The 20,593-nt window shown below is 43.8% G+C and overlaps 1 protein-coding gene across 1 annotated transcript in view; it reads right to left on the bottom strand.

Annotated features, from left to right (window-relative positions):
• Positions 1–20,593, bottom strand: part of mecom (MDS1 and EVI1 complex locus) — a gene marked incomplete in the record, with an annotated part of 127,669 nt that overhangs the window by 65,999 nt on the left and 41,077 nt on the right. The window contains 1 exon segment of the mRNA XM_035680523.1: positions 17,745–18,091. Within this exon segment, the coding sequence (XP_035536416.1) occupies positions 17,745–18,091 (347 nt within the window).

The raw sequence follows: 20,593 nt of genomic DNA, 5'->3' as shown, positions 1-20,593 counted from the left end.
AGCTAGCTGCTGATTAATGACAGTCATTTGTCAGGCAGAGGTGGATAAAACAGTGAATATTATCTTTGTGCTAAGGGCCAGAGCACATCGCACTCTCCCCCTCGTGTCTTTCATAAGTGGTTGAACACAGCGGCACGCCGGGACACGCAGACGGCCAGGCAGCCAGCAGATCTATTCTCATTACTTCTCTATTAGGACATCAGCTTCCACTGATCAGGCCCTACATCTTTATACCGACATCAGAGAGAGAAAGAGAGGTGGATGAAGGATAGAGAGGAAGGGGAGAAGAGAGAAATGGAGAGAAATAGAGGAACTCTATAAAGGAGAGAGAAACTTGACGTTTCTGAATTTGATTAATACAAGTCTAAATCATCCTATTTGGTGAGTCATAGTCCAGTACTCCCATGGTAAATGGCATTTATCTGCCCTTATGCTGTCCTTCAGCGTAGAGATTAACAGATTTGCTTTGCTTTGACCTTCTGAATCGGGAATGAAATAAGGACGAGAGTGTAAACAGTACAAATTTGCTTGCTGATTTTTTAAACTCATTTGCGGAGAAGTAAACATGCTGGCAGGAAAACTATGTGGAAAAAACTACGACAGGAATTTTTCATTAAGATGATAAGATGGCCTGCATACAGTAAACATTTTTTATGGAAGTGGATGAATAAAACTCTAATTTACTCACACTAAGGCACCAACATTAATTAAGTTGATTTAGTGGCAATGCTTTGTTGATAAGGGTTCGTTCTCGTCAACCATATCTGCATGGATATAGCGTGATTCTGAAAGCTACTGGCGGGCAATTGTTCTGACTTTCTGAGACACGTTTGACACAAATCAAAACAACCCTGACAGCATTATCAAAAATCCTTTGTGGCTGAGATCACGATGATACACACAGCACTTTCTATCCGAGGTCCCTGCCTTGGTCTGTGCTGTGTGAATGTTTAAACAGGATAAACACGAATCTGAGTAAGTGAAAGCCCTATCACTGACAGAAACCACAGAAGAATCTGGAAACAAATATTTAATGTTCCCCATCTTAAGTGGCTCAGCAGCAAATGCCTCAAGGTGAGAGGGTGCGACTTGCTATTTCTTCTTGAAAATAATAAGGTTGAAGTGATTACAGCAAAGTCAGAGTAAAGAGTGAGGCAATAGTTTGCATGCATGTGTGTGTCACGTGCACAGCGAAAATATTGTTGCAATAGTGACAAGTTAAGGAGAAATTGTTTCCAAGAGCCAGTTATTAGCCAGATATTCAGTGTCCAGTCAGTCCATATCAAACACAAACCAGACAACCAGAGCAATATAGTCAGTATATATGGAATGATGCACTGAATATACTTCAAAAAGTGATTTCACAGCAAGGATTAATCAAAATGTTAATGTATTTTACTTCTGGAAATATTCAATACAAAAATTACTTAACAAGACGGCTAAAAACATTTAAAATCATCTGTGAAAGGCGAAACATTTGCCAGAATACTTTTTCCATGTTTCCTAAAACTGAATAGCCAGTTAGGGTTGGCCAACCAGCTAGCAACCAGACCAACAGCTAAGTTCACTCTCATGATTTGACCTCTGACTCTGCTTTACCCTCTGTGCCCTCGACTGACTCTTCATTAGGGTCAAACACATTCACCTGGAACCTCACTGAAAATGGCCCATAATTGAAGAAAAACTCAGGTACGATGTCCTTGCTTTTTAATCAGAGTATGACAAAAAGAAACACGGGTTGAAAAAACACCACTCTTGTCTCCCTTCCTTTCTCTAATTCCAGCCCTTTCTCTCTCTTCCCAGTGTCCCTGTCTCTCTCTGTGTGTCTCCCAACTATGCGTCCAATAAATAGCGCAGCATGCTTAGTTATTTCCTCATTGGGACAGACAGAGAATGAGAGGTGGGGCCGAGTGCCACTGCCACTATACGCACCTGACTGCCGTAAATCACCGCCACAGCGGTCCCATCTTCATGCTGGAGATTTAATGAACTACCGCAGGCTTTTTATGCCTCTTAAGGCTCGCTGAGTGACCACTTTGTAGTTGTTCAGAAGAGAGGCGACGCTGCCTCTGCCCACTAAATCTTCCCTGTGCCACCGAGGATAAAATCTCCCTTTATTCATGGGCTATTTACCAGATCCAGATTTATTACGGGGGGTACTCTAACAAAAGGGGGGTGAGAGACAAAACCCTTCCTCCCCCAAGGCAGGCTGGGATAGAGACCTGGGAGCCCAACGACTCATCCTCGTTGGGCTTGTTTTTGGCGGTGAGTTGGGGGGTGGGTGTCTGTTTTTTTTTTTTTTTTTATAGGGTAAATGTGCAGTAGAGACCTCAATGCACCCTCGCTTAATGAGTGCACTGCTGAGGGCAACAAATACAAATACATACTCTCTGGTACAGGGCACACATACTGTACCTGGAAACACACGTTAATATGCAGGTATATCTGGGAATTCAAACAAAAAAATACTATGGAGAGATACACTATGTATATCTCCTCTGTCCCCTCACTGACCCATGGGTACCATGCTACCATGGTTACAGCTCTTTAAGCCCCTTGTTGTGTTTGCTGGCTGAGGGGTCATGGGTGACAGGTCAAAGAGATACTTATAGATATATGACCTTTGTGATAGCTTTGTTAAAAGACTTTAACAAACCCCTTAGATGTCTTCACTCCCTTGTATACATACACGAATGCACGTACAATCGCAGGTCTGTGTGTTGACGTGGATGGGTGTGCACATTGGCTTCCTTGGCTGAGCGTGAAAAAACCTTTCTACGTTTCATTTCTCTGGCACTGGAAAAGGCTAATGGCTAATGCTAACAGCTCACCTGTCTGTCTTCTGCAGTCTCGTTGCTGCCTGCCACCACTTGTACCCTGCGGTTCATGGACTTTACTGACCCAGCATTGACCCTGTTGCATTGTGTCTCCTTGTTCCTCTTGAATAGACCCTACACCCTCCTCCTCCTCCTCCTCCCCTGTAAGGGAGGTGCCCTTTCCACAGCTCCCAAGTTTGTTCTCTTTGTGTTTCTCTGTTATTTCAGCTCTGTGCCAGGCTGCTATCTGCCTGTTCAGTGTGGCATCGTTGCTTTTGGCCTACTGACTCCCGAAGCACCGCCATGATTCTAATTATGCCTCTATGTCTTTGTCATTTTCTTTCCCTTTGCTCAGTAAGTTAAATTTCTTCTTCCCTCCAGTGAAACTCATACACAAACAGAAGAGTTCAATTTGAAAATGATGAGCAATCTGTTATTTATTTATCTGAGATTTTCTTCTACAAGAGATTATGTCTGTCCCTCAGCCCTATTATGACAAACACAGAAATCCCCATACAGTACACTTCTTCGTTCGTTCTAGAATAACCACACAACTTGGGTGTTTCTGACCAAAATAAGTCCTTACGGAGTTCGACAGACTTTTTCAGGCCATTTTCTCATTAGGAGCATAAAAGAAGCCTGCCGGAAACTCCACTGGTGCACGGACACAACTGTGCGCTTTTGAGTTTGAGCAAAAGTTTTTCTCAATAACAATTAATAAAAAAGCGTGCAGATTAATTACTGAATTTGATCTCGCTGGAGAAACTCTCTAAGAATTTAAAGTTAACAGAGATAAGGGGGACATCAAACGGCCACATGTGTTTGCTTATTTTTAAAAAGCTGGGACTTGTTATCAGGGCTGGGCAGGACTTTAGGCTCCACACATCTTGTTGTTGTGGAGCCTTTCTAGTCTTGAGTGCTGAGGAGATGGGGGGGCTGGTTAATGGCAGTAGTGGTGTGTGCGTGTGTGTGTGTGTATGATGGGACTTGAAACCTGCTGCTAACCCCCTCCCTGCACAGGCAGAGGCCGGTGTCTGGATGGGTGCCAGAAGTTCTGAACTAATATTCACAATAATGTTCCTGCTCTGAGGGGCCAGCGACAGAAAACACTGTGGAGTCGTGCCAGCTTTTACTCCCCTCTTGTTCTCCTCTTTCCATTGCCCCGCCACACCTCCCTTAGCTCTGGGACTCTCTTTTTCTGTAGTTCTACCCTTCTCGCTCTCTCTCTTTAAACATTTTGAAAGCTTATGGCAGAGCGAAGTGTGTTTGTTGTTGTTTTACTGTATGTATGTGTTTGCTGCATGCCCGTGCTGTTATTATGGCACCATTAAAGTGCACGCAACTGCTAGTCCATTTGTGTTTCTGTGGTCAGTTGTCAGTGTGAACGGTATATGGTTTTTGTGATTAATAACTGAAATGGCAACAATTACTAAAGGTCCAGTGTGTAGGATTTAGTGGCATCTAGCAGTGTAGTTGCACATTGCAATTCACTCAACTTTCCTTCCAAGCGCTAATGAAAAACTACGGTTGCCACGAATGCCCCTCTAGAACCAGAGGATATAATTCCTATATTCAAGTGATTATACACTAACGAAAACCTGTGAATATTAAATTCCATTTCTGCCAATAGAGCCTTCTAAATGTTACACACTGGACATTTAAGAGTTGATATTTTTTTTTTTTTTCTGAGGTTCATGTACTTATGTGACCTGACCAGTGATCCCTGAATGGTAATTCTGTCTCAGACTCGTATTGAATATGGCCTTTGGCTCACTTCACAGCACACCAGTGGAGAACCAGTGTTTTATTGCACTCTCTATATGTATGTGGAGCAGGGAGACATATGTACTCTATCTCCTCTGAGCCATCTCCTCTCATGACTCTTTATGGGCCCTAATCACATCAATGGCATTTATCTTAGCACTGTGTGTGTATGTGTGTGTGTGTGTGTGGTTGTATATTCATGTAGAATGTGTGTGTGCAGGTTGGGTTGTCCATGTCCGGGTATGTGTTTGAATGTTTGGATCCATGTGTCTGAATGTGTGTGTGTGTGTGTGTGTTGGTATGTGTATGTCAGAGGCATGCTACTGCTGCACCTCACCTCCCTCAACCGCCATGCTGATTGTTCCATTGATGACAGAATGCATCATACCCCCCGCACCCCAAAAAAACTGATGATGCTGTCGCCCCGAAATCCCTTTTGTAGCCTTACCATCGGGAATCACCATAAATAACCATGACATCATCCCATTCTTATCTATGGGACGTCCCATGCTGATCGATAGCATGGCTCCTGCAGTGTAAATAGCTTCTAATGCCCCATCTTCCCCTTCAAATAGGTCTACATTATTTATGATGGCTGTTAGGTTACCAGTCCAGGACACAATTTATTTCACCCCACCCCTGCTCCTATTATACCACTGCTTTTGACTCTTGATGGGAGATTGGGGCATGGGATGGGAGATTGGGGGGGAAGCATTCATCGCACATTGGAAAAAAAATACACATTGCAGTGTTCTCAGAAAGCACCCGCAAACACTAACCAAAAGGCTCAACAGTGGGATGAGGTTGTAAGGGGAGGAGGAGGGAGGATGGAGGAAAAATGAGGAGGGGCGAAAGTGGACCTGAGTGCTGCCTGGTCCCACCCTGTGGTAACGATGGGACATCCGTTACTCAGATGACAGTGAGAGTGGCAGGCCTATTTGCGCGGCCGCCGGCGTGCTGTGACGGATTGGACAGACAGAGCGGTTGGAGGCTGCGTGGAAATGACAGGCTGCATTTCCATTTGGGTGAAAAATCTGGCTAACGTGGCTAACGTGGCTGGGTGGGTGAGGAGAAAAGGGGACACATAGGCTGGCCGGGCCCCAGCCTGTCTGCTGTTTTCTTGTTGGTTGGTCAGTCTGCTTTTCAGTCTCTCGCTTTGGTCTGTCTCTTTGCCTCAATTTCCTCTGTCTTCTGATTTGTGTGTGCAACTGCCCATCTGTTTGTCTTTCTGTGTAAATTTCCCTGTCAGACACACATGAAAGCATGGACCAAACATTAAGGAAATAAACTTTCCCATACCTGATACTTGAGTTTAACAGAATTTTCATTCTTCAGCAGCAGTCCTAGCAACAGTATTAGAAAATGTATTCGTAAAGTTTCAGATTGATAAAACAAGAAGCCCCATACATGAGAGTAATGTTATCTATAGTACATGTGCAAGGATATGTGTGCATGAGCTCTACCAGCTCCATGCCTTTGGATTGACACAGACATGGTAGAGGATTATAGGAATTATGTATATCAACATAGACAGTTTGTAACTCCTTCTCATAGACACTAGAATAACACACCATTTCATATTCATCATTTAACACAAACACAAGACCATACACTAAGCAAGCAGCCTTCCTGTGAAAACTTTTATGGCTAAAAGGTTGGGGTTTGGGGACTTATTTCACCAGGGGTGGAAAGACAGATTTTCTGCTGAGGAGGACAGCTCACCAGTCAGAAAAGAGGGACAGCGAAGTATTATTCTCCAAGCAAAACCCAGGGGTTTGTGTGTGAGAACGGTCTGAGGAATGTTCATCCTCACGCCTCATTGGTGTTCTCATTGCTGTGCGCGGATCGAGCAGTGGAGATGGGACACCCTAGATTTACGGGACGTGTCAGAAGCTTCACATCCTTGGGCCCCCTGGGGCCAATCTCCTGTCTTGATCTAGCCTGCAAGGAAAACAGCCGTCCCTCACAGGCTGACAGTGAGGTGGAGCCATCCAAACACAAGGGGAGGACGGAGACTGGTGGAAATGAGGAATGTAAAGGAGGGAGGTAGGGATGAGGGAGGCCACCTTTGGCGAGGGCCGCCGCTGCTCTGGCAGTCTGATCCTTCACACATCACTACACAGTGATGAAATCGCCAAGTAGGGCTCCTGCAGAAACTGAAGGCTGATGACTTTATCTTAGTGAAGTAATGTCAATGGGAAGTTTCCATGGTGATGTGTATAAACAAACAGTGGCAGATCTGATCAAGACCCGCTGTTCAACAGGTGTTCGCATTCAGTAGCTATTAGCGGGAGTTTAGTCATAGCCTTATTAAATGAACTTAATAAGAGAGAAAGAAAGAGAATGTGTGTAAACTCTCTTCCTCTTTCCCCCAAAATCTTTCTTGGTATCACTCATAAACCTCAGAATCCTCAAAGAGAGGAGAAGTTCTCGCTGCCTAAAGCCCACAAAGGCCTTTTTGTCCCCTGCAGGAACTGGTAGCTGTTCAGGAAGTGGAGACCAGTGCCAGCAGGATGATTTATGGCTCTGTGTCCTGGGTGGTGGTTGGACCTGGTCCCACTGTCACTCAGGGCCAGAGAGAAGCACTGCATGGCCCAATCAGAGGCTGCCCAGAACTCTAAAGACATTACAATGCCTGTCATAAAGTGGCTTGGAAGGAAGGGAAGCAGCCATAAAACAACTTGGAGAAATAGAACAATTGGAGGAGAGAATACAGATGACACATACGCTGCTCATAGAAACTCTGGCCTGGTCTGTCTTGGCATCCTCTCCTCTTCTCCTCTGTCTTGTTTTGGGCTGATGACAAAGTGTAATTCGGCTGAGAAATTGATTTTGCAATTTTTTCTCATCTGCACAGAAGACGCTAACTCGTTAGGACTTCACAAGGCTCGCCAGGACTGGAGACAACAATTAGTTTGTTGGAGATGTCAGAAATGGCCACTGAGTTTTGCAGGAAGAAATCCTTTGTGACGGATTGGTGCCGACAGCGCAGGCCGATGAGGAGGGAGCGACAGACTCCCAGAGCGCCCTGTATAGTGGAGGAACCTTTGGGCTGCATTAACCCTTATCTGTGAGCGCCAATGAACAAAGTTCCCTCACAGACTACCTGCTGTAGCCTGGAAAATCCTATTACAGACTGCAGGGGGACACTTGGGAACACTTCGCCGGGAAATCTGTCTCCCTCGGCACGTACCAGAGACAGGACATCGAGTTCCCTCGCCACCTCCTCAGCTCATTCTGCCTCTCTTTCATTCACTCTGACTGATTTAGTCTCTCTCTTGTACTCTTCTCTCCCCTTTATCCGTCTTTGTCTCTCTTCTGGCTCATCTATCACTCTTGTTTTCACCCTGTCTAGTTGTCTAGTTTTGCCTATCCTATCTTCTCACAGACCACCCTCTCAGTCGCTGTGCATCAGCTTGTTTTAAGTCCTCTTTTCATCCCAGTCACCCCTATCCCTACATTCTCTCCCAGGAGTAGGAACACTATCTATTCCCCGCCATCTTCAGAAGAGTGAGCTGCATTTACCTGTGGATTTAAGGGTGACTGCCATGTGCACAGCTCAATCCCCTGCCCCACGCTAAAGTAAAAAAAAATATATAATACATAACACATGAGTGTACAGTATGCTGGATGTCTAATCCAATATTTCCCACAAGCATTCCCTTTTTATTGCTCAATTTACATCTTCAAACAATGAACAATGCTGGGTAGGAAAAAAGACACCCTGCGAAAACTGCTGTAATGTAGTTAGAATAACATTCTTGAGTCACTGTGAGTGTAAACAAGAAATGTAACTCTGCAGAACACAAATGAAGTCTGATTTGCAGCATATGTAGCCGTTAGTGCAGCATCGAGAGTTCACTTTAGAGAGAACACTTTATGAAGGGTAGCAGTTATAATGTTCTGTAGCTGTACCATTACTCAATAACGTCTCCCATGGAGAAAACAGAAACATTTTTAAAATTATTCTAAGGGATCTAAAATCTTGTTATTTTAACAGATAGTAATTTCATTATTTAAAAGAAATGCATGTTTATTGCATGTTTATTCTGAATATAATTAAACATCCACTATTGTAATTATGCAATGACAGAAATTGATGGACTGTATCATTATTATGCAACCTGAAAGCAATTACAAAACAATTATTGACCAGGATGTGATCCTGGGCTATTACCATGGTAATTAACCTCATTAAATACAAGAGCCACACTAATTTAAAATGTGACCTTCAAACACTGTACAAATTATTAAGAAATACACTGTTAGTTAATTGGCGCTCGGTGCAACAGTAACTGAAAAAATGCTTTTGATTGCAAAGTGATGCCATCTTGAGTGGCTGATCTCAGGTGTGTGGGTAGGAGCGCAGTGTTGTGTGAACAGGGGAAGATGTAAAATAATATATATATATATATATATATAAATAATGTAAAAATACCACATTACAAGTAAAAGTCCAGCAATCAAAACAACACCAAAAGTGAATACAAACTTCTGTTTGACAGTTTAGCTTTATTTATTACAGTGCATCATATTTTATTAACCAATCATGTGTCTAAATGTGAAATTAATCTGAAAAGTGTCCATCAGCTGGGGTAGACATACTTATCTATTTAATAATTTGTATGAGGAAGCAGGATGCCATCACCTCAGCATGCAAATACCGTCCCTGAGCAACCTGATGCGGTTGACAAAAGGGATTCTGTCAATCATTTGCTCCTCAGACATCTTTTTTTGCGCTCACTCCTAGGCCACATCTGAGGGGAACAGACAGGGCCAGCTCACAAATATTGACTTTCCAATAACATGAGAGTGCACAGCAGCCTATCATATGGCTCGAATTAAAGCATTATGACATAATAGAGCAAAGTCGGGGTTAAGACCTCATTACTGCCACCCGGGGCCTCTGCTTTCTCTCTCCCTAAACCTGGCAGCTCTCAGTTCTGGTTTTGGACGTGCTCCACTCTAATTGGAGCAGCAATATGGAGTAATTGGAAGAGCGGTACGGTGTTACTGGGCTGAATGTGGCCCGGCCTGCGTTTTTTAGCGCTTAACCCAGTAATAAGCTCTCAAACCAGACCGCACCATCACATTACCCTTTGAACTGCAGCACAGAGATGGACGAGAGATTTAAACATGGGAATGAACACACACACGGAGGTGCACACTCAATACGGGACACATGGATACATAAGTATATGGGAATCGCGACTGTGTGTAGGTTATAATAGCCGTGAGAGACCGAGGGAGAGTCTGGCAGAGGCTAAGAGGACAGAGGGCCTTGGCTTGTGCCTGTTTGCGCAGCTCTGACCACAGACACAGAGAAAGTGGTTTCGTAGAGCAGTATTAGCTCTTGATTATTTGCGTTAACCGGTACTTAGATTTACTGCCTGGGTAATGTGATCTGACTGGTAGTTAAGCACTAGCAGCAACTCGGGGCAGGAAAGCCAGCACAGAGTTGCTTTTCCCTCTCTGTTTCCCCGGACTGGACCAATAAAAAGCCTGCAAGCTCTGCCCCTGAGTCTCAGTCTACAGCCCCCCTCTTACCCTCCCCATTGGGAAGACATTTGGAAACAATCAGTAGAGTGTTTTAAAGGAAGGCCCTTCCCCTATCAATCCCCCTAGATAAGGTATCTATGAGACTTGCTCCGTGGCCCCGCACACGGAATTCATCACCTCTGTTTCCTGTACGCTGTTTAGGGGTCCCCTCATTTTCACTCCTATCTGTGCTGAGTGCAGGGGGCACATTTTGTGTGCACATATGTGTGTGTGTGTGCTTGTAAGACTGTGTATATTTGCGGGTAGCTGCGGGTACGTATACACATTCCAAACCTGCAGTGCTGATTTGTGCATATGTGTAAGTGAATAATAGCACTTTTTAAAGTATGTTTTGCCCAGGAGAGTCCTGTAGACAGCTGACGAGGTGTGTTTGATTCGAGTGCTCCTAACCTAAGGTGGAGTCAATAGCTGTTGCACATTCCCCTCACTCCTTCCCTAATGTTACCCGAGCCCTTTCACCACATTTACTGCCTATAGAGTTGTAAATTCAATGGAGGATATTTCACATTTTTACTCAAAGGTTCACTCAAAACAGTCTAGCTCTGAGGTAGACAGCATGCCATCCTCTCTTCTCTCATTTCTCTTTTTACTTTCCTCTTTAAATCATCTACTAACGCAGAAATATCGTAGAAATAATGGCTTTCAGTGTAGATCTTCCTTAGAGTATTCATTGTACTATAACAGCTGAGGATAGATGATGTAAACATGTGTTACAAGACAGAAGCATTTATATCCCGCCGATGAGTCGATGCACCTGCATATAAATTCTATTATATCTCTGGCTGTCTAGACGTTTGTCATTGTGTCATTGAGTTTACCCTGCATGTGCTTCCGAGCAGATCAGCCTCCTTTTTTTTTTTTCTTTCAGCAGAGTGTGTGTTGTGTGTGTTGTAACTCCCACCGTGAGCTATCAGCTAGTCAGATTTTTTGTCTGAATCCTGACAGGTCAGATATAATAGGGGGAGAAACATGCCCCCCCTCTGAGCTTTTCAAACAGGTGAACTCCTCCTTCCTCAATCAAACAAGTCCTTCCATTCACTTCAGATCTAATAAGGCCCATGACCTTTGCCCTGCTTGGTTGGACCCCTGACGAGAGCCTCCTTCACCTGGCATTGTGCTGCCGGCTACACCTTCCAACTGGCATAGCCCCCCCTCACGCCCGCCTTTGTCCTTCTGCAATTCACTCTGACTTTGTTCAGTTAGTTAACCTAGCTTCCCCTCCCTGCTGGGAAGAGAGAAAAAGGGAGGAGGAGGGTGTGAGAAGGAGAGGTGGAGGATAAGGAGGAGGAGGGGTCTTCAGTGCTAAGGAATGAGGGGAAAATCTGAAATTTGTAAAGTTTTTTTTTCATCCTCTTTAACAGTTAAGTGGAGGATTTAAATGACCCAGCACTCATATAGGGGGACCCTCTTACGCTTCATAAACGTTTGAATGTGCCTCATCTTCTCTCGTTCCTCTCGCATGAGATTAGAACATCAGTTACACCCCCCCCCCCAAAAAGACACACACAAACAGAAACGACAACACAAACAGAAACACACAAGCCTCAACCAGCACCAACAAACAAATTAACCAAAAGAAAGGGATTACCAATCAACTGAGAGGCAGTAGAATGGACCCCCAGCTTGTTTTGTCTTTGGGATTTTGAATGGACATTACTCCTGTCCAAGACAATTAAGCTCCAGTTACACTGAATGGGGAAGCTCATCTCCCCTCACAGACACCAGGAGAGACAAAAGCAGAGAACAGACACACGCGGCCGAAGGCATTACGGGGATGTTTTAACGGAGGGGAGACTACACTCTGGACCATGGGAAGGAAGTTAGAGGCCAGGGGTGTTTTGGTAGCTCAGCAGGTTAAGACACATAATATTTACTCACCAGGACTCGGGCCAATTCAATTCAATCAATTCTTGAACGGATTAAATGGAAAAGTACGTATAAAGTGTTAAACTGTTATATACGATGTCTAAAAATAGCTGACAGGCTTACTTTGTCTGGTTACTGCGATATGTGCGAGAAGGAACGATGAGATACAGTTGGAAGTGTTTTATACAACATTATTGTCATACAAGAATGTCAGTATGTATTTTTAACATTTAAAACTACAGTATGGATAGGTCAAGGAAAGCTGATGGTTATGATCAAGTTATAATTAGGCAACAAAAAAACCTCTATGACCATAGATCACCATAAATCATCATAAACATAGTGTACAGATACTTCCTGACATAAATCATGAGGTGCAGATTCTTCCAATGTGAACATAATTCCTAGGATACTGATGTATACTATATAGAGTAGGAATCTGATCATATACTGCAAGCATCCTGGCCTCTAGTTAAAATGACTTGGATATCAGGGTGAAAGCCTATTCAGCTTAGCTCAGTAGGTTTGCTTCTAAGCAGGAAGGAGGAGGCACAACTGAATACTTTGTTAGAACAAAGACAGGTGAAAACCCCAAAAGTCCATCCTATACCCTCAGACCTCATAGTCAAAGTTCATATTCTATACCAAGTCTTGGTATATTTAGCCCAAATCCAGTAAAAACCATGTGCCCATCACCATATTTACTTTAGCACCTACCCCCAGCAGTTATCTTACTTCCTTATCAGGTCTTACACATCTCAGAAATGTGTATTTACAATTGAAGGTATAATAAAAGGATATGTGTTTCCTCAGCAGCACAGCTCTCAGTCTCAGGTCCATAACATTCAGTCTACATAGTGACACATTTCCTTCCTTGCACTATCTGCTCGCACACAACCAATTTTAATGGTCTTTATTGTCTTCTTCACAATTCATTAAGTGCCAATGAGACCCAAGTGTATGCAGTGAACGGCTCCTTCATTATTACACACAGTGTCTCAGCGGCCGGTTAGTGCTCTTCTCATGAGAGGGAACAGGTCCCACAATGATGTCAGCGCAGCCGTTGTGTGCATGCAACACAATGCATTGACAACCACCATTCACATCGACTTCGCAAACGCAGGACTTTTTCACTTTGAATTTCTAAAAACTATATGTGTGTACGTGTGTGTGAAAATGTGAAGATGTGTGTCCATTGAGAGGTGCGTGAGTGACAGAGAGGTTCATCCCTAGCGCCTGCCTTTCTAAGCGCTGCTGTGGGCAGGGCCATCTCCGCTGACAGAGGATGGGATGTGGCAGGGGCTCGGGGATTAAGGGGCTTTTAGCCAGGACTAAGAGTGGCTCTTTCTCCTTGTGACAGAGAGAGGTGACGGGCCGTCAGCGCACAGGGGACAGGCAGACAGCCAGCCAGAGACATCTGCATTCATTCAGGACAGCGGCTTATCCGTGCACAAAAAAACACGCCCTCTCAAAACGCCCTCCATCCACACTCTCACACTCTGTCTTACACGCACATGCGTGCATGCACACACAAGAGCGTATGTGGACACGCATGCAATACACAGACACACAAAATCCTCGTTCCCCGTTTGATCTTTCCTAGAGTTCACACTGCCTGTACACATAAAAGGCAAAATGGCAAAAGCAGTACCTGCAGTTGAACTACAGTTGCAAGACTGCCTGAAAACTGAAAATCTAACAGCATATTACGTTTTTGTTGTTGTTTCTGCTGTTAAATATGAAATATCACATGCTAGATCCATAAACACAGGCTCTATAGACTAAAGCTTCATCATAAAATATGTTTTGGAATCTCAAATTGAAAGTTTCTAATCCAACTTTTACAAACAAATTTTTTTTCTCAGTAGATCACTAGCAATGCAAGATATTCAGCAGACAACAGTTTAATTGATGGGTCTCCTCCTGGCCAGGCATCTGCTTTCTTCTCCTTCCATCCTCCCATCCTCTCATGACCAGGAGGTTCAGGAGACAGGCAGAGCCAGGAAAGGCTCTGCCTAGCCACCTAATCCTCTACTCCCATTCACCATCACTGCTAATCTCCTTCACCACCTCCCCACCACCACCACTACCACCAACACTATCGCCTCCACCTCCACCTCCGCCTCTCACTCAAGAGGTGCACAAAGGCCTTAAGCACCCCTGTCCCGCCCCACTCACCATCCCAACCCTTCTCGCACCCCTAACCTGCTCCGCCCATTGCTCCTACAGCAGGAGGCACCCAGCTTTCTAAGCCCAGGACCCATAATCCCGTGGGGCTGCGAGTTTGGGTGAGCCCAAAGGCTCATTGAGTGCTGGATAACTCTCTCCCGGACTCTAACTCTCTGTCTTATTGTTGCTGCTGCTGAGAAGAGGACAGACACAAATGGAGTTTGAATTTCAATGTGCCTAACGACTCAGAGAGAGAGACAGCCGAATATGGACTGGTGGGCATCCAGGCGTTAAGACTATTTTCAAGGAAGCCATGGAGAAATACATGCAAATACTGTGGGCAACTGCAGACCACCTCATCCTTGTTCTGTCACATAAAAGATGGAATGCAATATTTTGCAATTCATGGTTTTTCCTTTTTATTTTCATTATTTAAAAGACCATTGCGTAGGATTCCGTGGGCATCTAGTGGTGAAGTTGCAAATTGAAACCATATGAATACAGCTCAGTCTTCCAAACTTAACTTAACAAATTTGAAAAGCCCTTTCTGGAGCCAGAGTTCAGTTTGTCCAATCTGGGCTACTGTAGAAACATAGGGGTTCAACATGGCGGCCTCCGTGGAAGAGGGTCCTCTTCCACGTTCCCTCTGTAGATACTAATGCCTCATTCTAAGGTAACAAATGGAATATAATATTCATATTCATATTATATTCCACTTCTTCCAATATATCCTCTAGATCCTTCCAATGTTACACACTGAACCTTTATGTTCAATTATTAAATACATCCTGGGAAAACAAATCAAGTACCCTTTATTATTTGAAAAAAGTTTTGAAATGTATTTAAGCCAAGACCATGTGCTAAAATCTGGCAATAAAACAGGTCACCAGCTTTGTTATGGTGGGTCCCAAGGGTTAAAGGGTCACTTCACTTTCCCTTTAGACATTTAAAGCCATTTGGATTTAAAAGCTGAGGTCTTTATTGTTCTTCTATTTTATAACAAATGAAATAAAATAAATTCCTTATAGTTAATAAATCCAGTCTAGTTTACAATTACATTTCTTGAACTGAAAGTAAACAAAGTGTGTGGGTTGTTGGAGATTAAACAAAAAATTTGTCTGTTTTTGAGTTTCTGAGTGAAATATGTACAACACCTCTCCAAACAAGTCTCCATTGTTTTCATTCCATTTGTTTTAACTAACACCTGACTTAATTTTTTTTATTGGCACGGATAAAATAATCTGATTAAACAAAAGTTAAACAAACCCTCAACATTATTCAAACTCAAAATCACAAACTTACTAAAAGCACTCACGATAGATTTGTCACAAATACACACAAACACATGCATGCACACTCACACAGACACACACAGCAGTGAGCATATGACTACTGGCACAGTCAGCACTACAGTTCTGCATATGAAAGTGTAGGTGAGCGTCTCTGCCTGACAGACCCCCTCACCGCTGCCTCTCTACCTCTTATTTACCGAAGCTATCTTTCCCATAAGTCACCATTCCTGTATTCATAAAGCATCATGGATGCCATAACTCACTCTTCCCCTTTATGAATAAAGCCCCCAAATTTATGGTGATGGCGCTGAGGAGCGGTGGCCTCCCTGGTGACAAACTTCCCCCAGTCTGTCACCACTGGCCTGGACCGCTCTGGGCCCTCCATCAAACGCTCCAGATGGGAGCGCCACTTTAGCGTTCCCCGGTCGGTGACATCACCTCGCCGCGCCGCACAGAATTGATGATGAAAGCAAACATATCTATCTTAACTCACATTTACCAAATCAATTTTATTTTTACAGACCCTCCGCAGGCTTATTGGCATATTGACGGTTTGCAGGCAGGTGGGGGGGGGGGGAGCAATGGGCGGAAAATGGTTAACGGGTGGGCACGGGAGGGGGGAGGGGGTCACGAGGGCTTATTGGCGTTTACCATATTTAATGCAAAGGGATGTCATCACTGAATATCCATTCTGAATAATGTGGCATTTCATCATAAATTCTTTACAACTTATTTACTTAATGGAAAGAGTTATAGCTTGCTGTCAGGATGGTAATTAAACATTGTGATACAGTGCTGCCTCGCCAGGCTCCCATCTTTCCCCTCAATCCTCCCACCCGCCTGCCCCCAGACACACACACATGCCCACTCACATCCCAGCTCCTCAGCTTTTTAAATACATATTATTATTCAAGCTCCCCATAAATTACCGCCGGATTAAAATTCATGAAACCTCTTTTTCCTTTATTTCCTTCCCTGGGAAAAGGAATAACCCAGAGAGCTTGTTCAACCGGCTGTAAATCTCTTCGGGACGGACAGAGACTTATTATTAAGATTTTGTATTATGAAAATGGGCAAAAATGAAGAGTTTTTCCTCACTTCAATTTAGGAGACATTTATATATTGCGTCTCACCCGGCAGTTGATAATGAGGGAGAAGTTGTTTCCTGGAGAAATGTAGTCCCGAGTGAAAAAAAAAAAGAAATTTATTTTGGTTTGGTCCGAGCCAAAACCACTGAGTCAGAGCTGATGGGCTGGGGTAATTCTCTATGATGCAAACCCAACGAGCACCAGTCCAAATCCAAAACTATTTATATGAGCTGAATGTTGATACTTTACCAACACGTTCTCAGTCAGTTTTAAAGTGCAGGATTAAAACAGACTTAGGGGTTAGAGAGACTCTAGAAAGAGAAGGAATGCTGTATTGAATCATCTTTTTATTTAAACCTGTGACGTTTCACTTTATGAACTGCATGGTCAGCGACTCTTAATGAGCTTGGTTCTGTCCTACAAAGGGACAAAGGCCTGAATATAAGGACTAATCCTCACATCCAAATTAGAGAGGATCTATTTCGGAAGACTAAATGAGACTGATACTTTGCTAGCCCCCTTATTCCTGCTCCATAAAAGCAAACTAGCCTGACACTGACAGAGACCACATCTAACCTTTGACCTTGTCCTGTGACCCTGTCTTCGATTTTTTGTGCCGGCTGACCAATATGTGATTTGCCAATGGCCGCACTGGGTCCCTAACTAGGATGAAAAAGGGATTTATGGCTTTTCATTTTAATTGAGTTAAGAGCACAACCTCAACTCCCTTTCTCTCAATGGCACTAAGCTAACATTACATCACTGGGCAACAAACAGCAACAACAGCCTTGTGGTCACTGGGCTAAATGTGAACATGACGCCATGGGAGGAAATAAAAAGAGGACTGATGTGAATGCTACAGTGTATATTGGCCAAGGAAACCCCCCTTGTCAGAAAAAGTGTGACTACTGTTGCAGAAAAACCTTGCAACTGCAATTTTCATGTGTATATTTGAACCAAAGCTATGCTCTGTTACGTGTAGGGCAAATTTATTTACCCTGGATACCATATAATCCTTAAACCTTTAAAAACTATGGTTCCAATGTAAAAAAAAAAAAAAAAAGCCTGATATTTATAGCCTTGATATTCAACATTTGAAGAACACTTAATGCAATATTAGTTTCTGTCAATTATCTATGTGTATGAAGGTACCGACTCTGCTAAGCAACACTTTCGGATCACATTCTTACCTCCCAGCCTTGAGTGGGGTCTTGCAGACAAGGCCTGTGTTCTCCTTCATATGGTCCAAAGCGCTCCCCGATGTTTACCGTTCTGCGGCTCCAGATGCCCAGGCCTCCGCCTGGAACTGCTGACTCTCGAAGTTCAAAGTCCAGGGGAATGGTCAAATCTTCTTGGGATAAAAACATGCTCTGGTGTTGGAATGACAAAGGGTGCTGGGGTGAAGCCTCATCATCAGAGAGTGGAGGGGACGCTGGGTCCTCTGCCAGGGCCGAAGAAGGCGCAGGATCACCATCAGAGCCGCATACATCGTCTAAGATGTCAGATGGGTAAAGGGCGAACTCATCGTCACCTTCACCTGTGAAAGAAACAGAAAGAGCAAGAGAGAAAGAGAGAAAGAGAGTCTCTACGTGAGGGTGATGCTCAGTGACGTCTTTATGATTGTTGGATTATCACAAATTAACACTGCAAACAATGTTCTTTAAAATGTTCCTGTAACATGATCAGTTCAAATAAACAGCATGATGTCCTACAGGTCATGTGACTAAGCCCTTATTATGTTTGCATTAAGCTCTGTATAAAGAGCAGGAGAACATGAAGGCAGGACATTTGTTTCTAATGTCAGTGTTTTTCTTCTTGTTTCTAATGATGACAGACACATTTTAATTCATTTAAAAAAAACAAAAAAAACCAAGAGCTGATATGTCAAAAACAGGCTTTCGGAGATTTGCCATTTGTTTGAGCTGATGCCAAGATGGGTAAGCAGGGTCTGCTCAGCATTGTGCTGCTCTAACTGTTTTATATTTCCTTTTCCTGAACTCTTCCTCCACTGTACAGTGAAAACATAGGGACGCATACTGGGGTTAATTGTGAATAGAGTGAAACAGGACATCGCAGTAAGACCCTTGAACCCACACTGGGCTTCTTCAGAGTGGCACACGTGGCTGGTGGAGCTTAATGGTGGAAGAGGGATTGAATCATTCACAGTGTTGACACAGTGTGCAGGTGGAGCAAAGTAGCAGTGTTCCGAGGTCTTAAAAGCTGAAAATGTCTCTGGAATTGGTGGAAAGAAGCACAGAAACAAGAAAAAAAGACATGCAAAGGCAGTTCACATACAGACACTCAGACAGGTCACCAAACAAGCACACAGACAGATAAGTATTCAGACAAGCAAGCTAATGAAGAAGCCATCTAAGACAACAGACTGTCAGCCAGATGTCACACAGAAAGACAGAAAGATACTCAGCGCCGGAAATGATTCACAGGAAGCTGCCGCTCCCCCAGCGTGCATCTGAGATGGGCTGTGCCTAACGCAGGCTGACAGGGCACGGTGAGAGGGGGCTCTGCTAATGAGGCATGAGGCTCCAAAACCCATCCCTGGGCTGAGGAACATTCCTGAAGGGCTGCCTGTGTGACACCGTACCGCTGCGCTGTCAGCCATGGAACCTTTGATCCACACAGATACACACATACACTTCTTGTTCACTGGCCATGAAGTAACCGTGCTTCTGATTGACTGAACGGGTCACTGTGATTGGCCACAGGTGGTCATGAACTAACCTGAGCGATTGACTCAAGACCCGGACAAAAAACTTCTTCCATGTGCTCGCACCTTTACTCCCGCAGCCACTGCTACAAACTTTGACACATTACTCGAAGGACACGATACGCCAAGTGCATGGTATATAAATATCCTTAAAATATGTGTAACTTCCACTTCTGCAAGGTCAAAGAACGGAGTCTGGTGAAAAGGAGTGCGAAACTGTCAACCACTGCATAAGTAGTACATGAGCTGTTTTCCGCTGCCAGTTAAGAATCATAATTCCTGTCAAAGAGTGTGTTTGCTGTGGGGGAAAAAGAATCTATGCATGAACACAATGTGCTGAATCAGCTGTCTATTATATATACCTGGGTTTTCTGTGTTACGCAGTACGTGTGTGTATTTGTCGAACCTGATCTACAACTTGAGTATTACTCATTGTCATTCCCTAAAGTGATTCCTGATCACAGTGTCTGTGCAACTATTGTGTTTGACACACACACTGTGTGGGCACAGCGTGTTTCAGGGGAAAGTCTTTTAAAGACTCTGCTGAGCCGGGCCGGGCATGAAACTCAATGTGGCTCTGGGAGTCAACGTAATGATTTTCAGCACGGAGACTGTGTAACGCGGTTATAGTCCTGGATGTGAAGCTTGCCATATGGTAGGGGGACAAGGGCTTTTAAAGGTAACTGTATCCCTCCATTGCTGTTTCTCCTCTGACATTTCCCCCCTCACACCGGTCTCCAAGTTTATATTTGATTTAGACCAGAAATTCCCCCGGACCAGTGGACTCAACGAGAGCATTTCAGCTCATAAACATATATGTTTCTGTAAGGTAAACGATAGCCAAAAGCAAATATGCTATGTTCAGAGTTCTAAAAATTGTGGTTTCATGTGCAGATGATTGATAAGTCAAAGACCGTAGCCCTGCTTAGACGTGTGGGGCGGTAAGGACACTGAACACAGATGATCGAAATGGTATGTGTGTGTGTGTGTGTGGATTCCTGTGTGTCTCTGCATACTTAAAGCAAATAGTCCTGTTTGTTTGTTCAGTAATGGACATTACTTCATCATTGCAAGCTGACGCCCTTCATCAAAGAGGGAGTGCTAAAAGAATTCTGGGTAGAGAAGGGGAACTCCAGCTGGGAGTAGCATCGTGGCTGCGACTGCATTACCAACAGAGATGGTACATCATGATAGCACAAGAAAGCAAGTGTAAAAAAAAAATATATATACGGATGTGAAAAGCCAACACAAAAGATATAGTGCAAAATAATAAGGAAAACAATATTATCTTCCCATCACTCAGGAACATATGAA

The sequence above is a fragment of the Morone saxatilis genome, unplaced genomic scaffold (genome assembly GCF_004916995.1).
Source record: "Morone saxatilis isolate NCDOM2014 unplaced genomic scaffold, NCSU_SB_2.0 Contig8, whole genome shotgun sequence".
In the NCBI taxonomy this organism is placed as follows: Eukaryota; Metazoa; Chordata; class Actinopteri; family Moronidae; genus Morone; species Morone saxatilis.
This window is presented reverse-complemented; position numbering and strand designations above follow the sequence as displayed.